We start from the raw sequence: 23761 nt of genomic DNA on the forward strand, positions 1-23761 counted from the left end.
GCCTGCTAGGGCAGGCAGCCTACCCCAGGGACCTGCCTGCCCACTAGTGAACCTGCAGCAGACTTGCACTGCTGGACTACAACCAGCCAAGCAAGGGATCTGCCTTGCCTACCAAGATGCCTGAAACAGTTGGGTGGTGCTACACCAGGCCCTTTCCCACCCACCAGTGCAGCTGAGGCACTGGCACACTCCCAGGCCATACAGACAGCCTGCAGCAGAGTCCTGTGTTGTCCAAGAGTAAGCAACAACCCTGTCACAGCCAACCTCACTGGGGGCCTGCAGCAGTTGTCTGCCCCACGTCCCAGCGACCAGCCACACTCAACAGCAAACCCTCAGTAGTTGTGACCTACCATACCTCACAACCAGCCACACTAGGGCTTGCCCGGCCCAATAATGCACCTGTAACAGCAGCACATGGCCAGGTCTCACAACCAGCCAGTCTGGATGCTAGCCCAGTCTACCCATACACCTGCAACAATAGCAACCCTATCACAACAGAAGGGCACATGCAACTCACACTGAAGACAGCTCTGGAGCATTTGGCATGAGTGATGAGACGTGAGCACCCTGTTGAGCCCATAAGCCAACTCCTACATAAATCCACATTTCCAAAGTCAGGAGACATGGCTGACCTACCTAAATCATAGAAATAAGCACAGAGAAGGAGGCAAAATGAGGAGACAAAGGAATATGTTCCAAATAAGGCAACAGGACAAATCCTCAGAAAAACAATTAAATGAAACAGAGATAAACAATTTGCTTGATAAAGAGTACAAACTAATAATCATAAGGATGCTCATTGAACTTGGGAGAAGAATAGATGAGCACTTAAACAAACAATTAAAAAATATAAAAAAGAACCAATCAGATCTGAAGAATACAATAATGGAAATGAAAAATTCACTAGAGGTAATCAACAGCAGCATAGATGATACAGAGGAATCACCAATCTGGATAAAAAGAGTAGAGGAAATCACTGAAGATGAACAGAAAAAGAAGAAAAAGAACAGAGATAGTTTAAGGGATCCCTAGGACAACATCAATAAAGAGTACTAACATCCATTTTATAGGTGTCCCAGAAGGAGAAGAGAGAGACAAAGGGGCAGGGAACTTATCTGAAGAAATAATAGCTGAAAACTTCCCTAACTTGGGGAAGGAAACAGACATGCAGTTACAGGAAGCACAGAGAGCACCAAACAAGATGAACCTGAAGAGGCCCACACCATGACACATTATAATTAAAATGTCAAGATTAAAGATACAGAGAGAATCTTAAAAGCTGCAAGAGAAAAGCAACAAATTACGTACAAGGGGAACCCCATAAGCCTATCAGCTGACTTCTCAGCAAAACCTTACAGGCTAGAAGGGAGTGGCATGATATATTCAAAGTGCTGAAAGGAAAAAACCTACAACCACAAATACTCTACCCAGCAAGGTGATCATTCAGGTGGAAGGACAGATAAAGAATTTTCCAGGCAAGCAAAAACTAAAGGAGTTCATCACCACTAAACTTGCTTTACAAGAAGTGTTAAAAGAACTTCCTTAAGTGGAAAAGAAAAGGCCACAAGTAAGAATAAGAAAGTTATCAGAGAAAAACCATCACTGGTGAAGGCAAATATATAGTAAAGGTAGTGGATCAACCACCTATAAAGCTAGTATGAAGGTCAAAACACAAAACTACTGAAATTATCTATATCTAGAGTAAGTGTTTAGGGGATACCCAAATTTAAAGAGGTCAATTATGATGTCAGAAACAAAATGTGGAGAGTAGTAGTCAAAGTGTAGGGCTTTTAGTATGAAGTCAACCCTAAGAGACTGTCAACTTAATATAGATTGCTGTATACATAGATTATTATATATGAACCTCATGGTAACCTAAAACCTATAATAAATACACAAGAAATAAAGAGAAAAGAACCCAAACATAACACTAAAGAAAGTCATCAGATCATAAGGGAAGAGAGCAAGAGTTGAAGAAAGGTACAGAGAAGAGCTACAAAAACATCTAGAAAAAAAGTAACAAAATGGCAATAAGTATATACCTATCAATACTTACTTTAAATGTTGATGGACTAAGTGCTCCAATCAAAAGACATAGGGTGGCTGAATGGATTAAAAAAACGAGACCTATATATACATTGCATACAGGAGACAAATTTCAGATGTAAAGACACTCACAAACTGAATGAAGGGATGGAAAAAGATACTCCATGCAAATGGAAATGAAAAGAAAGCTGGGGTAACAATACTTGTGTCAGACAAAATAGACTTTAAAACAAAAACTGTAACAAGAGACAAAGAAGAGCACTACACAATGATAAAGGGAATAATCCAACAAGAGGGTATAACACTTGTAAACATCTATGCATCCAACTAGGAGAACCTAAGTACATAAAGCAAATGTTAAGAGACTTAACAGGGGAAATTGACAGTAACACACTAATAGTAGGGGACTTTCACACTCCACTAACACCAATGGATAGATCATCCAAACAGAAGATCAGTAAGGAAACATTTGCCTTAAATGACATATTAGACCATTTGGACTTAGTAAATATATACAGAACATTCAATCCGAAAACTGCATAATACACACTCTTTTTGAACGCACATGGAATATTCTCCAGGATAGATCACATATTAGGCCAGAAAACCAGTATCAATATATTTAAGAAGATTGAAATAACATCAAGCATTTTTTCCAACCATAATAATATAAAACTAGAAATTGACTAGAAGAAATCTGGAAAAGTCGCAAATATGCAGAGATTAAACATAATGCTACTGAATAACTGTTGAGTGAATGAAGAAATCAAAAAATACTTGGAGACAAATGAAAATGAAAATACAACATGCCAAAATCTATGGGATACAGCAAAAGCAGTACTAAGAGGGAAGTTTATAGCAATACAGGCCTACCTCAAGAAACAAGGAAAATATCAAGTAAACGATCTAATGTTACACAAAAGGAACTAGAAAAAGAAGACCAAATGAAACCCCAAATCAGTAGAAGGAAGGAAATAATGAAAATCAGAGGGGAAATAAATGAAATTGAGCCTAAAAAGAGAATAGAAAAGATCAATGAAATGAAGAGCTTGTTTTTTGAAAAGATAAAGTGAGGTATACCTGTTTTATGCTAGAGGATGTAGGTGATACTGGAAGTAGAAAGGAATCATCAGACAGGGATTTCTAGGAAAAGTAAAAACCTGAACATTTAGTCCTTAGTCTTGAAATCATGAGTAGGAGCCAAAGGAAAGAATAGAAAAGTGGGTGCAGGTATTCCATGTGTCAAAAGAAGTCGGCTTCTAAAGTCCTGAAGACCTGGGTTTGAGTCCTGGCTCTGCCTACCATGTAACCTTGAAAACATTACTCAGGCTGAATGGGTTCTCTGGGAATGTTGCCATCGTTTTGTCTGTGCTTACACTGCCCCTGCCCAGAATGTTCTTCTCCCTTCTTTGTCATACCTCTGTAGCTTTTGAGACTTTGTTCACATTTCACTAGACTATAGTGCACCCTCCCTCCTCTCTCCCCTTTTCCTCTTGAATGCTCTCTGTCTTCGTCAGCTCAGGCTGCCATAACAGAACACCACAGACTGGGTGTCTTACACAGCAGTTATTTCTCACAGCTCTGGAGGCGGGAGGCTGATGTCTAAGATCAGGGTGCTGGTGTGGGCAGGTCCTGGTGAGGGCCCTCTTCCTGCTTTACAGACAGCTGCCTTCCCGCTGTGTCCTCAAGTAGTGGAAAGAAAGAGAGAAAACAAGCTCTTTTGTGTCTCTTCTTGTCAGGGCATTAATCCCATAATGGGGGCTCTACCCACATGATCTCACCTAAACCTAATCACTTCTCAAGGCCCCACCTCCAAATACCATCACCTTAGGGTTTCCATATATGTTTTAGGGAGACACAGATGTGCAGTGTGTTACACCTTCACACTGTCCTCTCCAGTCTTTTTCAGAGAACATCTACATTCTTGTGTTATTTCCATTTATATCCTGTGTCTCTGTATTGCACTGTATATTCGAGGACAGCAAGTACATTGCAAGTCTGTTTCTCAGTCATACATAAGCCTAGCAGCAAATGCCTTTCAAATTTATCTTTGCAATAGCAAATGTGTTGCAGAGTGTGAGAACGATAAGGCTCCTAAACCACTGTTGTTTAAGGAAGTGTTCTGCGATGATGGAGGTGTTCTGTATTGGCTCTGTCCAGTATGGTGGGCCACTAGCTGTTTAATTTTAATTGTTTTAAATTTAACAAACCTCAGGTAGCTTGTGTGCTAAGACTGTATTGTGCATCGTGCACTGTAAACAAAGTCCAGTGGCGTAAGATTTATTGTGGATTCCAGTGATGAAGGGCGTGGAAGAGGCAGACGTGAAACTTGCACTCTTTTTCTCCTTAACTGCAGTCATCAGGTTCAATGAATCTTTCATAAGTTCTCTGTCCATTCCTCTCATTTTGTTTTCTTACCTCTGAAAAGTGGCTATCCCTCTCATTTCCAGTCAGTCCTACAGACTTTAGCAAAGATGAATCTTAATAAAGTACCACCTTAAGTGGCCTCAATTATTGTCTGCTGAAATACCTTCCTTGGCTCCCAGCTCTGTGTTCAGAACCTTCTCAGTCTGCGTTCACTGTCTCGAGGGGTTGCTCCAACCGCAGTGTTCAGCTTGTTGGTACTTCTTGCCTTTGCCATTCCTGTTGCTCAGACTACTCTTCTGCCTGTCTTAATCCTATCTAGCTTTAAGGCCTAAGTCCAGCTCCCACTTAAAGTCTTTCTTGAAACGCAGTGATCTTTTTAGTCTCTTATTGTCATTACCACTCTTTGGTAGTTATAATCATATACAATCTGTACCTTCTTTGTGTTGTCATATACAGAAGTCAAAAAAAATTCAATTGTAAATTTACAAGAATATCAAAAACATGTTCCTGTAGAAATAATGAAATCCACTCTTTATGTTTGCAAGCTGACCTTAAAAGTCTCTTTATTCCAATTACAGCTGAATTCAGCTAATTAAAAGAGGAGTCTACTCTTCGTGCCTTCTCCCATTCTTTGGTTCTTCTGAACCATTCTCTGAATGCTCAGAGTGTCTTTATGACTGCACAGAGGTTGTAACAGCCCCCTGGGGACGGCTGTGGTGTTGAAGGATTGAAATTTTTATTGTCTGTAACTCGGAGAGTCACTAGCTTTGACGGCAAGAGTTCACTGATTATTCATTCTACAGACACTTATTAAGTCCCTGTTGGATGGTAGCATTTTTCTAGGAGCTGAGGTCATAACAATAAAACAAACAGAAACAGAAATCCGCTCTGCATGGAGCATAAATTCTAGTTGTCTATTTTATAGTATCTACCCTTCCCCCAAACCAGTATGCTTAGATGTAATGCTTATTGTATAAGCAAATAATAAACATTCTATTCAGTACTAAAGTCAGATGAATAACACTTTTTATGTCATTTAAGTTTTAAAATTAGTTACTAATTTAAAGTCTAAAGATTGTTCCTTTTATGTCATTTGAAACAGAGTATCCTGAAGACGTAGCTCCTACTGTTGGATTTTCCAAAGTTGACCTTAGACAAGGAAAGTTTGAAGTCACCATCTTTGACTTGGGAGGTGGAAAAAAAATTCGGGGAATCTGGAAGAATTACTATGCTGAGTCCTATGGGGTCATATTTGTTGTGGATTCCAGTGATGAACAGCGAATGGAAGAGACAAAAGAGACGATGTCAGAAGTACTAAGACATCCTAGGATCTCGGGAAAGCCTATACTGGTGTAAGTCATGTTGGTGTCACTGTCAACGTAGAGGCAGCGGCATTAGCCAATAAAGAAATTTACCTAGCTTGCAAAATCCTGAATAAGCTAAAATAGTCACGCTCTAGTATAATAAAATTTCTGATGGACTGGACGTTGTTCCTGTCCCAGGCCTGTTGTAATGCTGTCTGTAGGGGTGAAGGGTTGAGGCTGTGTTCTAAAGAAGCCTTATAATTAGCTCTCCTGGGGATTCAAATATAAACTTTTATTTGATAATTTAGTTTTTATAAACTTTGCATTTTGGAATGGTCTATTAACAAGGTTGTGGAATGTTTTTCCTCTTCTAATAACACATTTATGTTTTGCCTTTGTCTTTTTTGCTTGAAGAGTATTCTTGTTCGAAAGTCACTTAAATGGTTTGTTCTTGTAATGCCACATTGATTCTCAGTTTTCCTGTTTCTGAAGTGAACGTGTAGTCTTGTGACCCGCTTCGTTGTAGGCCTGCCCCTTTGTCCGGTGGCTGGTGCCTGAGCACACCCGGCCTCCGCACGTCTGCACGGTCAGCATCAGAGGGCGCCGGGGACCAGGCGCGGCCTGCGCACGGGCTTCTCATCCCTTTGCCGGGTTCTTGGGGTTCGGCGGGTAAATAAGAAATTGGGAACGGAGTTTCACCACGGTCCGCAGTCGTAAATGAACATCTTTAAATGAGGCAGTTTACCAGCTCTGATGGCAAACAATAAACTTTACTGCATCATTTATTGGTAAAGCTTATACTGTTTAATTTTTATTTAACCAATTAGAGAAGTTATTTGATTTATACCATCAATTTTTACCATTATTGAATCTGAAGTAAACTTCAATAGACACATACATGACCAGTGAACTTTGTTGAACTCCATAGGCTAAATTAGCCTCTGCAAATGTTTAAGCAAGAACCAGCGACTTCTTGGGGATGGCCCAGTGGCACAGCATTTAAATTCACACATCTCGCTGCAGCCTGGGGTTCGGATCCCATGTGGACCTATGCACTGCTTATCGAGCCACTCTGTGGCAGGCGCCCCACATAGAAAGTAGAGGAAGATGGGCACGGATGTTAGCTCAGGGCCAGTCTTCCTCAGAAAAAAAAGGATTGGTGGCTGATGTTAGCTGAGGGCTAATCTTTCTCAGGAGGAAAAAAACAAAACAAAAAACATCAACTTCTAAAATTAAAAGTATTAATGACTAATATTCATTCGTAAAATAATTGTATGCTTTTTTTAACCTAATAGTCATTTACGTGATGTATTCTTTTATTCATTTAATCTTTCATGCATTTATTCATTCATGCATGCATTAATTCAAAAAATATTTATTGAGCATCCACTATGTGCTAGGTATTGTTCTGGTAATGGGGTAACATTTGGGAACAAAAACAATAAAAATCCATATATGGCCTTAGGAACTTACCTTCTAGGGACGAGACAGACAGTAAACATAATGAATAACTTATGTTGTACATTAGGTGATACGTATATTGAACACAAAGCAGCTAAAAGGAGATTGGGAATCTTGTGGTAATGGAGAACGGGGTATGCTACCCTTACAATTACGATAATCGTAGTAGGTCCTATTGAGAAGATGATCATACTGAGGTGAGAGTCAGTCATGCACGCATGTGTGGAAGAGCCCGAGGCAGGCATGCAGGCATGTGAGGACAGTGGGGTGAGAGTCAGTGCAGTCCGCAGAGATTACTGAGCAATCAGGTAGCTTCACCAAGATGTCTGTGTTCTGTTCTGTCGCCTGGCTCAGCTAGTGAGCTTCTGGAATAGAGGAAGAACAGCCCTCATGCAGAGTGACCACTTCACTGTTACAATTTCATAGTGTGAGCTCACAAAGACATGAGAATTAATTATTGATAGTGTAATATGTTTATAAATATAGTATGGCTTGCCATTTGACTAATTTTGGTAGGGGACTTTTACAACCATAGAATTTTTATCAATAAAGGTAAACTGCTTTTTGAAATATGTTCTTCAAAAATATACAAAATGTACAAAAAAAAGTGCACATTCTTAATAAATTTAGAAGATGTAGGAAAGAATGAGTTAAAAAAAATTAAAAGATTGACCTCTCGTGCACAGCCAGCCGCTGCTACATTTTGGTGAATTTCCTGTGCATATTTTTGTAAATCAAGTAACGTGTGCACTATTCACATAATATATAAAATTTTGTATACTGTCTCTTTTCATATGATTACAAGTCCCTCTTGAATATCTGCCAAAGCTCCATATTTGGAACTTCTCCTGTTTGCCCTGTTCTCTGATCTGCAGTTAATTTCTCTTATTGATGTCGCTGTGGCCACGTGGTCTGCGTCTCTACTCCTCTCCATTTCTTCGATGTTACTCCCGCCGTCCCCTTTCGCTTCTCTGCTGTGTTCCTGGTGGCAGCAGTCTCCCAACCAGTCTCCCTGCCTGTGCTCCGAGCTCAGCTCAACATGGCTAGCAGGAACCCTTTCTTTATTTGGTGGTTTCCACATTACAAAACTGGTACATGCTTTAACAAGAGAAACAATGCAAGAACATACAAAGATTGTGAGAGATCTTTATAAAATGCAAATATGATCATTTGTTCCTCTGCTTAAAGTCCTTGAGGCTGCCTTCATAGCTCCATGCAGATAGGAAATTCTGGTTTTTAACTGATACAACCTTAGCACATATTAGGTATGACATTGAAATGTCCACTGGATGATAAGTGGAAAGGGCCTCGGCAGAACCTTGCTGAGCTCAGTGCTGGGGGCCGGTGGGGTGTGGGGAGGTGGGGAGGGTACCTCAATTAGGAGCCAGGCTACCTTGTTGCACACAGCTGCTACCTTTCTGCCCACAGACTTCTGGACCTCTCATCTGCTACATTCAGTTATAGCATCTAATTTCTTCTGTTTACCCCTGTCTGAACCTAAATTGCTTGATTTAGGATCCACAAAGCCTCTCAGAACTCACTTCGACACCTAGATAACCCTCTCTTCCTATGCTCTGATAATGAGCGAATGGAGAGGAGGAACACACCCCTGAGTAGATGCAGTCTTTGAACAGAAGGAGACAAACCTGAAGAGTTAGGATCTTGTCTCTGACCGCAGAATCGCAGTTCAGTAGTGCTGCGACGCGCTCACGCTATGGAAGCAGAGTAGGGGACACAGCAGCAGGTCCTGGACAAGCTCCAGCTCTGCACAGCAGCCTGACGGCAAGTGTCCTTGCAAGTGAGGCCTCAGCCAGATTTCGTCTCTGTCACAGACTCCAGTCTCTCTTGGAGGGTCAGAATCCTGGACGTCACTAGGCTTCTATGTTTTATTAGCTCAGATGATGCTGCTTGGCAGTTCTATAGCCTTTACTACTTAGTCAGCATAATATTTTAATTAAAACATCTGCAGTGAGTGGTGAGAAGTTGGAAAGCCGTGGGTTTAGAGAGATCGAGAGTCTGGAACCTGGATTCCTAGCAGTAGTCTGAATTTGTTCACGACCCTGGCGAGTCACTTTTCTTCTTTAGACCTAGTGGTTAAGTGCTTCTTCTGTAGTTAAAGGAACTGTAAAGTAGCATAATTCTGCGTACTACAAGCTATCTCAAGAATCCACTTAAGCAGAAAGGTAAAACTGATTTGTATTCTTCCAAAGAGAAGGAATAAAATAGATGCTATGCAAACGTTGTGCTCTGTAATCATGTTAACCTGTTTATTTATTAGAAAGTCTTTCTTTTCTCCCATATCTAGAGGTTAACTTTAACCTATACTCTAATTAACTAAGAAGGCTCTCTCTACATGTCCTCTCTCTAGTATAGTCTTGAAAATTGGCCTCAGAGAGATACTAAATAACCCTTCCTTTTCTTTTGGTGAGGAAGATTGGCCCTGAGCTAACATCTGTTCCAATCCTCCTTTGTTTTATGTGGGATGCTGCCACAGCATGGTTTGATGAGCAGTGCTATGTCTGGGCCCAGGATCCGAACCTACAAACCCTGGGCTGCTGAAGTGGAATACACAAACTTAACCACTTGGCCACCAGGCCAGCCCCTGAGCCTTCCTTTTTTATGGTCAAATCTCCTAGTACTTATAACTGGAATAAGTCTGGAGATCCACAGGCTAAAATTTCCTCCCGGGATAATAACAGTTCTTCCTGTATTAGCACGCTTGAACTCTTGGAATGGTGCTACTTTCTCATTACATACAGTCTGCTTTTCTGTGGAATTATATGACCTAACTTAACTTTTGGCCGAACCTCACAAATTGGATACTTCAGAACAAAATAGAGGAGTTTCACTCGGGGAAGAAAACATAATATCTCTGATACAATCTTGCTAGGTGTTGTGAACATTTCAATAAAAAGATTTTTTGACCCTGAGGTCTTTGCACTGTGGATGACCTCCCAGGACCTTCTGAGATCATGTACACAATTCTGAGTGCATGTGCAGTTTCTTGGGAGCAGATTTTAGCTTTCTTCAAATTGCTAAAGGATTGCATGACCAAAAAGGTTAAAAACCATGGCAGTGAGTTTCCATATTAGGAGAAACAATAACCAGGCTTTTATTATTACTTTTTCAAGATGGGATTTTTGTCTGCAAACTTTACATGCCTACTTGACTCACCTCCCTTCTAGACAGTATTACAGGAAAATGTTGGTTCACAAGTTTCTGTGAGACATATTCTTCTACAAGTGCCCGGGAGAAGTTAACTAGGTTATGGATTATCCTAATACAGTCACTAGAATTTGAGTCAAATGTATGTTTATGAAGTTAGACCTTTAAGTAGTAAATAGGAGAAACCGAGTCCTTTTTAGAATGCTGAAAACCCCTAAGTATGGAAGTATGGACCCTTGTTGTTTAATCACTTGATCATTAGATAGAGTGGTGAGTACCCTAGTTTACTGTTTTTACCATCTGAAACGCCTACTCACTGTGTTCACAGGGCCCATTGGTCTAAGACTTCTCTTCTTTCAGTGGAACCTTACCAAGCTGTCCTCTTCATCATCCTTATTTAGTTATACTCTTGACTCACCTGCAGCCTTCCTTAGGGGGCTTCCTTTTGTCTCTGGTGGCAGCCAGCTTCACGCAGCAGCTGTGGTTGACAATGGGGCACCCCAACTGGTTGACTTCCTGGGTAATTCATGCACAAGGAGCCTGCAGATGTTCCCGTCCCCCCCCTCCCCACCTCAACACGCTCTGTTTAAAAACAAAATAATGGAGAAAACCTGCCGGCAGTGTTAGGCGGCACGATGTTGTCTAGGGACCCCCTGCATCAGCATCAGCCCGGACGTCCTGAAGTTCTGAGGGGCCAGTGATGCTTCTGCTTTTTTCACAGGTTCTCCAGATTATTCTAATGCAGAGCAAAAATTGAGAACTACTCGGGTAGGGGAAAGCGTGGGCTTTGGAGTCAGACAGGCCTTGGGTAGTTGACTTAATCCTTCTGAGCTTTGGTGTCTCCACTTGTAAATAAGGGTTTTAATACCTTTTTGTTGTTTAATACCTTTGTGTTGTCATGTGAATTCCAAATAATGTGTTTAAGGCAGCCAGTGCAGTGTTTTACCAGTGTTCTGTCAAAGTGATGGTGGATATGAATAGTTACTGTCAATGATTTGCTGTGTCTAGGTGGAGATAAATTAGGAGAACCAGTTTTAAAGTGTCTCGCCATATGAATTCAGGCTATGTGAAGCTTTTGATTAAGAAAATGATGTAGTTTAGTAGGTAAGAATATGAGCCCAAGTGCTCATAATAATTTTATTGTTTTATTATGGGATACCTCTAAAACCAGTAGTTCCTAATATTGTGCCTCTAATGCTTAAGAATTTTTTCCTTAAGGTAGTAATTTTAAGGAAAAAAATACTACTTTTAGTGCCTTTTAAGTGTGTGAATAAAACATACAAACTGTTCAGCAACTAATTAGTTAAATGTCATGTTGGTGTTGTTGCTTAGGTTAGAGTAATACTAATGGATTTTCAAATATAACAGTGAAAATTGCGATACATTGCTTTGCGATGAATCTGTGCTTACGTCTTGCTTTAAAAGCACTATGTGCAGATATAAATGCTAATAGAAAATTGCTATTTTACAAGTTCATCTGGATATAATTGTGCTCATGAATATTAAATAGTACTTAATGTTCTCAGTTTTCATGATAAACATTTTAGGAGCAATTGTAAACAAGTATCAGTAAGACACTAAGTAAAAGGATATGGCACAGTCTTAGAAAGGATAGAAAAAATAGTAAACTTCAGACTTGCATGACTTACAAAGCCTTAAATTTAACCCCTGCTGACCTTTCAATTTTTTTTAGTGAGGAAGATTGGTCCTGACCTAACATCTGTTGCCAATCCTCCTCTTTTTGCTCGAGGAAGATTGTCGCTCAGGTAACACCTATGCCAATCTTCGTCTATTTTGTATGTGGGATGCCGCCACAGCATGGGATGATAAGCAGTTTGTGGGTTCATGAACCGGATCCAAACCCATGAAACCTGGGCCAGCGAAGCAGAGCGTGTGAACTTAACCACTACACCACCATGCTACGCCACCTGCTGACCTTTCTTAACCTCCTCTCTTACCTGACTGTGTTTTTGCCACTCTGATAAGCTGTACTGCTCATTTTTCCTTGAACCGAGTAAGTTATACCCTCATAGTCTTTGCACTCTTTGTTTTCTCTTCCTGGAATATACCCTCCCTTGTCCTCATCATTCAGATCCTCACTTAGTATTCCCTTTCAGAGAGGCTTTCATTGACTACCTAACCAAAAGAAGCCACCCTGACAGTCTATCTCACTGAGTCTTCTCTTGCTAAGTCTCTGCCGAGAATGTGACGTGATCTCGTGTTTGTATGTGCTGTCTACTTTCTTCCCTAGAATGCGGTCCTAAACTCTGTCCCTGTGTGGGTTCAGACTCTATCCCCAGCCCACAGTGTAGTACCTGGCTTCACAACACCAGTGATGGAGAAACTTTCAAGGGTATATTTGCCTTTATTTTTCATTTTATTTGCCACCTCTCCTAATCTATAGTACAGTGTCCTGAATGGACCTAAGTTCAGGAAAACAGTGCCTTAACTTACCTTCTTAGGCCTTAAGCTAGATTCAGCTCCCAGTTACCAACTGGACTCATCATCAGATATATACGTGGGTCTTCCCAGGGTTTGCCGACCTCTGAATTAACTGTCCTAACTCAGCATAAAAGATTCGATACAGCTGCTAGTTGGATTTTGTTTTAATATGGCACCCTTGGAGGTCTTGTTTTATACAATTCTTAACTACCAAAATCCTCTCAGATGAGCCAAAAGGGTTATTTAAGTAGTTATCGTTTATCGATGTTCATCTTGTTAAGGCATTGGAAGTTACAAAAGTATGTAATAGAGCTTGGTGCCTGACTGGAAGCTTAAGATCATTCATCTCACGGTCGGTAGTTAACCTGTGAGTTTAAAGCTAACTGTACTGTTTGTAGTTTAGTAAATGAAGACTTCTTTCATGACACTGGCTTCAGAAGTTTCTGTAATTCTGCTGGGTAAGGACTAATGGGGAAAATTATGAGTTAATAGTGATAGAAGATATGTGAATGGATCTGTGAAATGAAGAAGAACAATATAAGACACTGAAAAATGGGACATTCTTCATTCTAAAGCTGGAACGTTTTCTAAAGTAGCTTCTTTATTTTGAGCCACAGCATGGGCAACACCAACAACACAATACCCTGCAAGGATTTCTTTTTTTGTATTTTACAGCTAGTCCAAATTTCTCTTTAGTAGTGTTAACATATTCTTTTGTACTGTTCACTATCATTTCAATATTGTTGATGCTTTCTCCTTGTTCCTCTACTAAAAGAGATATCTGAATGAAAAGGTCCCTTAAATCCTTCATTTGGTTCTCTAAGTTAACAAGTTCCTTGTGTCTCTGTTCTATCTCTGAGAGTTGTGCTTTAGTGATAGTGATTTCCATAAGTAAGCTTTCATTAAAAACTTCCCATTTTCCTTGATGAAGCATATCATTTACTTCTTCTTCAGGCACTTCTTTTCCAGCTACTTCAAGCTGACGGAAAATGAATGTCTTGCACTTCTCTTGCTTTGCTGCTATTGTGTCATTGTACACAAACATGGTTTGCTGAAAGTGGCGGAACATCGCGGCATGCTGAGATTTCAGTATCCTTGTGACCACTGATGATGGGCCATTTTCAGCCTCTGACTTTTTAACTTCTTTTACTAAATCATCCAAACCTCTGTTAATGTGTTCAGCTTGGATTTTTATCTCCTTTGTGATGCTAGACTCTCTTTTAAGTAGACTAAACCTTCTCATTGAAGCCACCAGACTTTTCTGTTGCTGCCCAAACCGCTGGACGTCGTCCGTCAGGTTGTTGATGCTCTCCCGTAGCTTCTGGATCTCATGCAGGTGCCTCTCGGCTACAGGCTCTCTTTCATAAAGAACTGCTTGCTGGGGAAGTGCCTCGTGCTCCTCTGCGGCTGTGGTCGACACTGGCCTGTTCCCAGAGAGCTCCACCTCCTTTGTGCGTTGCTTTAGCTCCTGAAGTCGGTCTTTCATCTTCCCCTTCCTCCTAAGAAGCAAAAATGACTGTGATGAACAAAGAAAAATTTGGTATTTTCCCCAGTAGCAGTTGGCTTCACATACCTATGTGTATCTCCCAGGAAAAATCCTCCTACTCTTCTGAAAAGAGGTTAAAAAATTAGAAGAATCAGTAAGAATTTCCTCATAAAGATCACTGAGATAGGAAAAGTAATGTAAAATAAATTGTAAATTACTTCACGTAACGTGGGGCTGCTGAGTCCCGTTCAGCTGAATGAAGTGGCTGAGAAAGCAGAGATGGACCTACCGTTGCCCCAGAACAGTTCTTCAGGGTCGTGCCACTTAACGTATTCTTCTCGATGTAGGAAGATACGTCTTAGAATGAAAGAGCCGACCATATCTTCAACTTTTAGGACTAAAAGGGGCCCCTGAAAGTGCCCTTATTACTGTTCCCAGTTAATTTGGTCTATATAATGTTAAAAACATACTCACTTTGCTAAATATGCATAATTCAATTAAAACCAGTAGTGACAGGCAGATTCCATATGACAGCATTAAGCAATATAGATAATGTTGAATTTATCTTTTTTTTTTTTTTGAGAAAGATTATCCCTGAGCTAACTATTGCCAATCCTCCTCTGTTTTGCTGAGGAAGCCTGGCCCTGAGCTAACATCCATGCCCATCTTCCTCTCCTTTATAGGTGGGACGCCTACCACAGCATGGCGTGCCAAGTGGTGCCGTGTCTGCACCTGGGATCCGAACCAGCAAACCCCGGGGCCACCGAAGCGGAACGTGCGAACTTAACCACTGCGCCACCAGGCCGGCCCCGAATTTATCTTAAAATCTCTGAGGCTTCCACATTGATTAACACATTATTTGACATAGCTTTGTTTTCTTATCCATTCCATACATGTGAAAACATATTCTTGGTTTGATTATGCTGATTTCTCATTCTTAGCATTCCTTTGCAAAGATATCCAGACTGTCTTAGAACAAAATTTCTATCAATTCATACTAAGTGATATTTTTATAAACGTTTTATATAAAATCTTATTTTGAGAGTGCTGATAATATTGACTTTTACCACATCCTGTGTTGGTAGTTATACATAGAATCAACCTGATGTACATAATTTATATATAGTGATATATATATGCATATAATGATATGCATATATATGTAAAATGCACTGAATAAGAAGCAATCTTTGTTAGTAAAATACTTTATTTTCACAGAACATCTTGACTTCAGAAAGGCATTTAATAATACCTTTCATGATATTTTTGAGAAGAAGAAGCTGTTAGGGAGTTGCAAATGGCTCATTGAACCCAATACATACTATCACTATCAACCAGAGAAAAAGTTCTCTGATGTTGTGCTGTTACGCTATGGGACTCAGTGGTTCATATATTTATGAAAATATTTTTATCAATGATTTCACTCTTGTCATAGAAGACCTACTTATCAAATTTGTTTATGACACAAAATATGGAGAGATCTTTAGTACGCTGAAGTACCAAGTTGGGACCGAAAGATTAAAATAGCGTGGAACACTATACTAAAAGTAACAAAAATATATTTAACTGGGGTAGATGTAACACATTGCATCTAGTTGTTTAGAAAACACTTTCACATCTACAATATGAAAGACCCTTGTGTTCATAGCAGTGCTTATGAAAATTACTGGAGATTTTAATTAATTATGAGCTTTCTATCTCAGCTATCAGAATAGTCATTATGCTTTCATGAATAATAGTATGATGTCTGCATAGGAGGGATCAGGCTTACTTGGCTTTACTCCAAAGGGCAGTGGGTGGAAATCACATGGAGAGAGATTTGATTAGTATAAAGAAGACTTTTCAAACAATTAGCACTGTCCCAAGATGGAATAAACTGCTTCATGAGATAATAAGCTTGCCATCACTGGAACTGTCCAGGATGTTCTTGAAAGCTGACCCAGTCAAGGATGTTGTAGAAATGTTGCCTACATTGTGTAAAAAACTAAACCACTGTCCTGATAATATTCTTTTGGTTTTAAAGGACTGACATCTTGTCAAATAATTATTGATGCTACTATATTCAAAGTTTTAAATGCTGTATTATATATTCAGTAGTACCTGTCCTTGAGTTATTTACTGTCTGAGGGGAGATGGCCAATATACAGTAAACAGATAAATGAGGTAATTTTAGATCTTGATAGATCAGTTAGGCAAGGCCTCTCTAAGGAGGTTGTGAGACCTAAATGTTGGGAAGATGAAGAGCCGAGGGAGTCTGACCTGGTATAGGAAATGAGGCCCCAAGGCAATGACTGGGACTGATATGTTTTAGGAACAAAATGAATACCTGTGTAGATAGAATTATTGTGAGGAGTGAGGTCAGGAAGGTAGGCAAGGATCAGATCATAAAGGGCCTTGTGGCCCCAAGTAGTGAGTTTAGATTTTATTCTAGATGCAGTGAAAGAAAATTAAAGGATGAATAGGGTATTAACATATGATTTATGTTTTTAAAAGATCACTGTATAGTGAATAGTTTCCCAGGGTGGGGAAAGTAGTTCACAGGAGAGACTTGGAGGATAAAACTAGATGGAATAATGGGAACCATTCAAGATATATTTTGGAGGTAGAAGTACTAGAACTCACTGATGATTGTAACCCATCAGCAGTACTTATGACCATCACTTCTTGAAACGTTTTCAAGAAACATGTTTCAAATGTGTTTCTCCTGGCATTCCTCTTACCTCTTTGGCTCTCCCATCATCCTTTTCTTTTCCTGGTTTCTTCCCATCTCCCTGACCTCTGAATATTGGAAGCCTTCCAGGCTCAGTCCTCTTTCTACTCACCATCATTTTCTAGTCTCTTGGCATTACATGCTGTCCATTAGCTGATGACTCAGTTATGTCTCCAGTGTAGACTGCTCTCAGAACACCAATGCACTTGACAGCTCCATTTGAATGTCTGTGTCTAAAATAAGCTCTTGGTCTTCCTCCCAACCCCCAAACTACAGCTGCATCTCAGTAAATGGCAACTCTAGTCTTCTAGTCGCCAGACCGAAAACTTTGGAGTCATTTTTAACTACTCTGTTTTGTCCCCGCCTCCCCCCATTCTCCCCTTCCCCTATCCAACTAATGGCAAATCTTGTCGACCCCTTTTCAAGGTCTCTCTGGATCCAGGCCCCTCTCACCACTTCTCTGGTCTAAGTCATTGTCATTTCTTGCCTGGATTATATGCTCTATAAAGATCAGCTCTAATGAGTTCTGAGAAGAGGCAATTAGATAAGTGAGATGCTTGGGAAAGAAGCCACATCACAAGAGATAAGACCTTGAAATCTGTTTTTGATGAAAAAAGTCTTTTATGGATATTAACAGTTTACTCAGAAACATTTGCTGTGCACCTGAGCATTTTAAGTACTGATTGGAAACATTTGAGATCAAGTTTTTGTTGCCTGTAATGTACTTATAGTTTTCTTCTATTTATTTTAAATATTTTAAATACTTAATTCAAATAGCTGGCAGACTTTATTTTGCCACTGATTTGCTATATTAAAGGTAAACAAAAATGTTTCAGTCTGTGTAGTTTATGCAAATAAGAGACTTCTAGGTTGGGAAGGGCTTCATCCCTTCTACCCCCTTTCCATTCTCTGTATTCCGCCTTACTTGCAAGGAGTAATTTCTCTACTTTAGGAATAGAACTAGCCAAAGCTAGTGGTTTACTAAGATCTGCGAGACAAAATAACAAGCTACAATATTAAACATAGAAAATCTGTGAAAGGAAGATGAGTCAAGGAGCAGTATAAGAAGGTAGTATAGACAGGACTGCAAACTTTGGATGTTGGGAAAGTAGATCAATATAAAACCCTTAGTAGTTGTTGATCCATATGTTGTACATGTCTTCTAGGAATGTGTTTCTTAGCCTTTGTCCTTATAAATAGGAAATGAGCAAAATCGAGGAGATATATGTATAATAGTGTGTGAGCATGTTATTTGTATAAATTCTATTTAAAAGAAAAAAGTTTTTGCAGGAAGTGGTATAGCATATCTGATCTAAAATAATTATGTTGTTTTCAGCTTTATTGGGCTCTTTAATATAATCAGAACAAATTGAGCACTTTACAATTTAGAAGAAGAAGAATTAGTTCTGATCTCATAGACCTATGTCACAGAAAGTTTCTAAGAAATTTTGAATCCTATCCTTGGCATCATGTAGTGATCGGGATTCTTATATTTTCTTCTGCTTTAGCTCATCGTCACAGGCTGATAAGGTAGACAGGAAGTGAGGTATACTTCATTCCCATTTATGTTCACAGATTTGTTTCCTCTTCTTGTACTAACCTGTTACTACGAATTCTTACAGCTACAACGTATATAGCAGATATACTGTTTCTTGCTCTATTTTTTTACTGTGTTCCTGGTAATATGGGAAAAAGAAAAGAATAACAGTATTAGAGGCTCAGATGAGAAATGGGGGGGATCAAAATAAAACAGATTTTGATTATTTATTTATGAGAATTAAGTCCTAGCTAATGCTTATATAATAGCTAAGTAGCTTTTAGCAATCTTTGAATTTCACAGTTCTCAAGAACTACAATGTCTCCAACTTTCTCTTTGCCTGCATGGCTCGGAAAAAATCCTGAAACAACTCTCTCTAACATTTTTATGGCTGAATAAATTGTTCCTTTTTTTCAATTAGAAATAAATGATCAATGCCATCAAAAGCCTTTTTCTGAAGCATCGTAGTTTAAAAGAATTCTTTTTTAAGAAATAGAATATTTAAAATTGATATTGTAGCACAGTATATCTTTGCAAAGTGCTTTTGGGAAGGTGAATTTTACTGTCACTGTTTGTGGAATCCACGGTATTTGACTCTGACCCTTGCAAAGATTGTCTTTTCCTGGGTTTCTGTCCTTGGAAGAACAGCTTCCTGAAGGAGTAACACACATTCGTATTTGAATAAAAGGTACTTTAAGGAACTCTTCCAAATGTATTGATATGTATTTTATATTCTTAATTAGTAATTAATTAGTAATTAGTAAATTAATAAATTTACTATCAAAAAATAAGTAAATACAGTCGTCCCCCCCTTATTGGGGGGGGCACTTTCCAGGACCCCCGTGGACACCTGAAGCTGTAGGTAGTACTGAAGCCTGTGGACACTGTTCTTTTCACTTAGAGGAAACACTTTACAGCTTCTCTCTAGCATGTCCAAAATGCCAGCAAGAGCAATACTGCTCTTGGGCCTTGGGGCCATTATTAAGTAAAATAAGAGTTACTGGAACACAAGCACTGTGATTTGAGACAGTTGATCTGATAATGGATGGCTACTAAGTGACTAACAGATGAGTAGCCTATATACCGTGGATACACTGGAATTTTCCGTTTAATATTTTCAGACCAAGGTTGCTGCGGGTAACTTAAACCCTGGAAAGCAAAACTGTGGGTAAGAGAGGACTGCTGTATTCCAAATCTCTCTTTTCTGTAACTCTCTATATGTTACTGATAGTAAAGGGAAAACAGAGTCAGATGTCCTGTCAACGCTGTATGCCATGGCAGGCGTATTATTGTGAATGGTGTTTACATAAAATCAGCTATAAAGTTCATGCTGTGTTCATCTTGGTTTATGGATCCTATGTCTTCATTTATTTCTCTTGAACATTTAAAATATATTTATGTTAAAGATTCTTTACATTTAGATTATTTCTGGTTTCTTAGGAATAAATGCCTGTCATGGCCACTGACTGTTTCTCTTGGTGGTGGGCAGATGTGTTCAGTGTACCTTGTCAGTAGTTTATTTTCACTGGGGAATTATGTTCTGCAAATTCCTGAGTGTCCTGGATTATAGATGCATTCCTAACCCATTTTTGTGGCTGTCACTACTCGGGCCCTCTGGAGTTTTGCTCTTGTAGCCCTGGTGACATAAATGTGGGCCTGAGTTTTCTCTAGTGAAACGTGATAGCCTGGCAGATGCCATGCCCCTGGGCCAGCTGACAGAGATTTTCCCGTCTCCATGTAGAGACTGGGTTCTGTCTTTTCTAGTTCACTGCTTCTTCTAGGAGACTCAATTTCAGTTCCTTGTTATGCACAAACCCTAACCCCAGCCTCTGAGGTGAAGGATTTGCTTCTGGTGCCCATGGAGTTAGTTTTAATTCCTGCCCTCCACTTTGGCTGTGAGGGTGTTGCCTCTTCATTTCTGGCATCTGGAGATTTCCCTGTCTTACTTCCAATGTAATGATGTAGTTTTAAAATTTATCTTTTTTTCTTAAGATTATATCAAGCACTTCTGTATGTTTGTAGCAAAAGGGAGGAATTTCTGTGTCTGTGCATCTTGAATAAAAGTCATAGGTGATTATAGAGTAAACATAATTCAGAATGTTCCCCTAATCCTTGTTCGTCTCTGCAGAAATTAACGTAATGTGGGTGCTCAGGTGCACTCACATGCTGTATATGAACTGCATTTTCAGTAGTTGCATACTCATAACTACATGTATAATGATTTCCAGCTAATTGCTTAATCTTATATCTTCATAAAGTAGAATATTAGGCAAAGTGGGACATCTAAACATTTTAGAATTTAAAAGTTGAAAGAGACAGTTCATGAAGGCATAAAATATTAAGCTCATAGTTGTGAAATCACTTAATTGCTTAGGCCAGGTGAAATTGATGAGACCACCATTTCATGCAATCTTTTCTGTACCTTAAATTTATTTTGTTAATGTTGGAAGAGTTCTGTCCAAACATGAACCATCTTTCAGCATGCTAACTTACTGCCTTGCTATACAGTTTTGAATTCTACTCTCAATAACAGACTATATCTTTGAGCTTAAAACATGATATTTGCAAAAAGAAAATTAGGACACTAATTTATAAGTGTGGTAATCAACTTTGACAATTTGTTCTGGAAAATAGAAAAGTAAACTTGTATGACTCAAAAGTTTCTCCACCCTCTTTTAGACATCCTCTTTCTGTTCCCAGGAACAGAAGTATGAACAAAAATTACCTACTTGGGGCCAGCCTGGTGTTGTAGTGGTTAAGTTTGTGCGCTCCACTTCGACGGCCCGAGATTCGCTGTTTGGATCCCAGGTTCAAACCTATGCACTGCTTATCAAGCCATGCTGTGGTGGGCGTCCCACATACAAAGTAGAGGAAGATGGGCATGGATGTTAGCTCAGGGCCAGTCTTCCTCAAAAGAAAGAAAAAATTACCTACTACTTTAAGAAATATGCCCTGAAATAGATAACTTTATAGATTTATAAAAATTTTTTTAAGTAAGACATTTCTGTAGTTACTATATTGATCAAATAACATATTTCAAGGGATGTAACCAGTTTTTATCCAACGTAATGTGGAGTATTCTTTGGCTTTTGTGTGTGAAGACGGCTTGCAGCATTTCCCTAGTTGAAGGTGAAAGCAGCTGATGTTATTAGAATTCTCACTTCTTTGGCTTCTTAAAGGAGGAAAACAAACTAAAAAAATTATTGCAAATTGCATATATTCTCTCTTAAGTTTAAACTATCTGACTTTTTTGTAATGCAGTCTCAGTTCTTTTTTAATTTTACTTTTTATTTAGTGTAATTGTTAAATTAACTTATTTAAGGTAACAATAAGACGGTTTTGGTTTAAATATTAACTTGTGCAATTTTGAACTCTCACTTATCTGATTAAAGTAAGCTGTACATACATAAAATGATTTTTATATTAAATTTAAACTGCATAGCCATGAAGATAGCGTGTTCTAGGCATTACATAGCCAACTTTCAAGTCCACCCTTAGAACATGTATTAAAAGTCATTATTATTTTGATTTGAAATCAGTTGTTTATTAAATTTTAGCATGGTAACAATTACAAAATAACTTTGAAGAAATATAAAAAAATAAAATGTTTTGGTTAAGCCTCTGTATATTGCTTAATTTTGAAAGTATCAGACCTCCCTATTAAATGTTGCATTTAAATGATGCTGACTAAAATTTTTGAACCTATGAAATCAAATATAGTATTTATATTTAATGTTATAATTTGAGTGCTTTCAATTTATTAGCTGAAACATTAAAAAAGTCAGTACTGTGATATTTTACAGTAGTCCTTTTGCAACAAGATTATTTTCTAATAACCTCAAATTATTTTTAAAAGATTCTGGGAAAAACACAAGAAATTATTTAAGACCTTATAGAAAAATCATCTTAACTTTTTAAAGGTTATACATATGTGTCAAATTTAGGCATAAGCTTTTTTCAGAATTAAATGTAAAAGTGTTCTTGCAGCAAGCACAGCATGACTACCATATAGTCTAAAAAAAATAGAATTTTGTTTGTTTTTATAGGATCTGACTTTCTAGTGTTTTCAAAATGAGGTGTTTTTAAAGGACTTAAAAGAAAAAGTTGATTTTTACTATAGTGGTTTGTTTCTAAGAGCTCTAAACCCAAATCCCGTTCAGTGTGTCAGCAGTGTGTAGGAACAGATCAGCGGCTCGTAGCCTGGTCTAGATCTGAGCAGAGCTTTAATTTCTGTCGAGCTCGTTTTCAGTGACACAGGTTTCAGTCTGTGGTGGTCTCACCTTAAAAAGTGCGTGGAAGATTGGTTTGCTTACCTGTGTCTTGTTCCTTAGGCTGCTTTCCGCCTGTGGTGTTGTCGTCCTGCCTTGGAGAGAAAAACTGAGTACCATCCGTAACGTTTTGATCAAATTGTTTAAGTCACTGCCTTGTAGTTCACAGGCTAATTTCTGTGGTTTCGTATAGTTAACTTAATTGAAAGCCAAATACTGAAGTGAAATAAGTTGGAGATAAAGTTGTCCTTTTGCTGTTAATATCAAATGAGGAGAACAAATTGCTTACTTCACACCTGGAGAATCCGGTTCTGCCTGTTCTCTGCCCGTTTAGATGAAAGGCAGATCCTTTTCCTTGGAGCTGGTTGGTCACAGGAAGTCCTCATTAAACTGCCTCAGAGTGTTGGCTCGGGCTCTGTGGTTCCAGTCCTGTATTATATATAAAATGCATTACCTACCAAAAACGGGTTTGTACTTAAACAAAGGCTATTTTGCTCTCTTTAGGTGTCAAAACTTGCCAAAAATATGGAATTTGGAATAAATAGGAATGGGGCTTTTTGTTCCATTTACTTTAAAATGATTAATTTCTGCCCTATTTTAGGGAATCCCAGGGTGTAACTCATAAAATCATGGAATTTCAAAGCTACAACAGCCAGAAAAAAACTTGTGTCTTTAAATCTTCCACCCTACCTTTCTTCTTACTATACCTGCTATTTGTAGTTTAAAATAAGTTTCTTTCATAGTTTTCAATATAGAAAAACTAAAGTTGTGCAGCAATATATGTGATGCTCTTTATTACATCAATATAGTAATTTAAAATTTTTACCAGAGAGAAATCTTTGTAGGAACAGTTAGAAATGAAATTTCTCTCACTACTAAATTTCTTATTTTCTTTCTTATTCTGCCTGAGTTATACAATTTGAAGATGAGAGGAGGGACATTGCTGTAACATCCATCAAAACAACATCTGCATTT

At 38.8% G+C, this 23761-nt stretch overlaps 2 protein-coding genes across 13 annotated transcripts in view; one reads left to right on the forward strand and one right to left on the reverse strand.

The window, feature by feature from the left end:
* Positions 1 to 23761, forward strand: part of ARL13B (ARF like GTPase 13B) — a 68893-nt gene that overhangs the window by 19269 nt on the left and 25863 nt on the right. For 6 of the 8 annotated variants that reach the window (XM_014858492.3, XM_044771755.2, XM_014858490.3 and 3 more), the window contains one exon: positions 5516 to 5765. The exons of the other annotated variants lie outside the window; for them this stretch is intronic. In XM_014858492.3, coding sequence (XP_014713978.1) covers positions 5516 to 5765 — 250 coding nt within the window. The remainder of the gene's footprint in view (positions 1 to 5515; positions 5766 to 23761) is intronic. 8 annotated transcript variants of the gene reach the window in all.
* STX19 (syntaxin 19) lies at positions 13245 to 23103 on the reverse strand. 5 transcript variants are annotated; one of them, XM_070508533.1, is made up of 3 exons: positions 21248 to 21371; positions 18582 to 18657; positions 13245 to 14284 (listed from the first exon to the last, which is right to left on the reverse strand). In XM_070508533.1, the coding sequence occupies exon 3, from the start codon at positions 14269 to 14271 to the stop codon at positions 13387 to 13389; it is 885 nt and encodes a 294-aa protein (XP_070364634.1). In that variant the 5' UTR covers positions 14272 to 14284; positions 18582 to 18657; positions 21248 to 21371; the 3' UTR covers positions 13245 to 13386. The 5 variants fall into 5 exon arrangements, 3 of the variants coding, with proteins under 3 accessions (XP_070364634.1, XP_014713983.1, XP_044627692.1); XR_011503106.1 differs by lacking the exon at positions 18582 to 18657 and adding an exon at positions 22832 to 23103 and having other exon boundaries at positions 13351 to 14284; positions 21248 to 21422; XR_011503105.1 differs by lacking the exon at positions 13245 to 14284 and adding an exon at positions 22832 to 23064 and having other exon boundaries at positions 18315 to 18657; positions 21248 to 21422.

The sequence above is a fragment of the Equus asinus genome, chromosome 5 (assembly GCF_041296235.1).
Source record: "Equus asinus isolate D_3611 breed Donkey chromosome 5, EquAss-T2T_v2, whole genome shotgun sequence".
In the NCBI taxonomy this organism is placed as follows: domain Eukaryota; kingdom Metazoa; phylum Chordata; class Mammalia; order Perissodactyla; family Equidae; genus Equus; species Equus asinus.

Excerpts from the sequence above, each read along its gene's own strand:
- STX19 (XM_014858497.3), bottom strand. The coding sequence starts at position 14,271 with ATGAAAGACCGACTTCAGGAGCTAAAGCAACGCACAAAGGAGGTGGAG.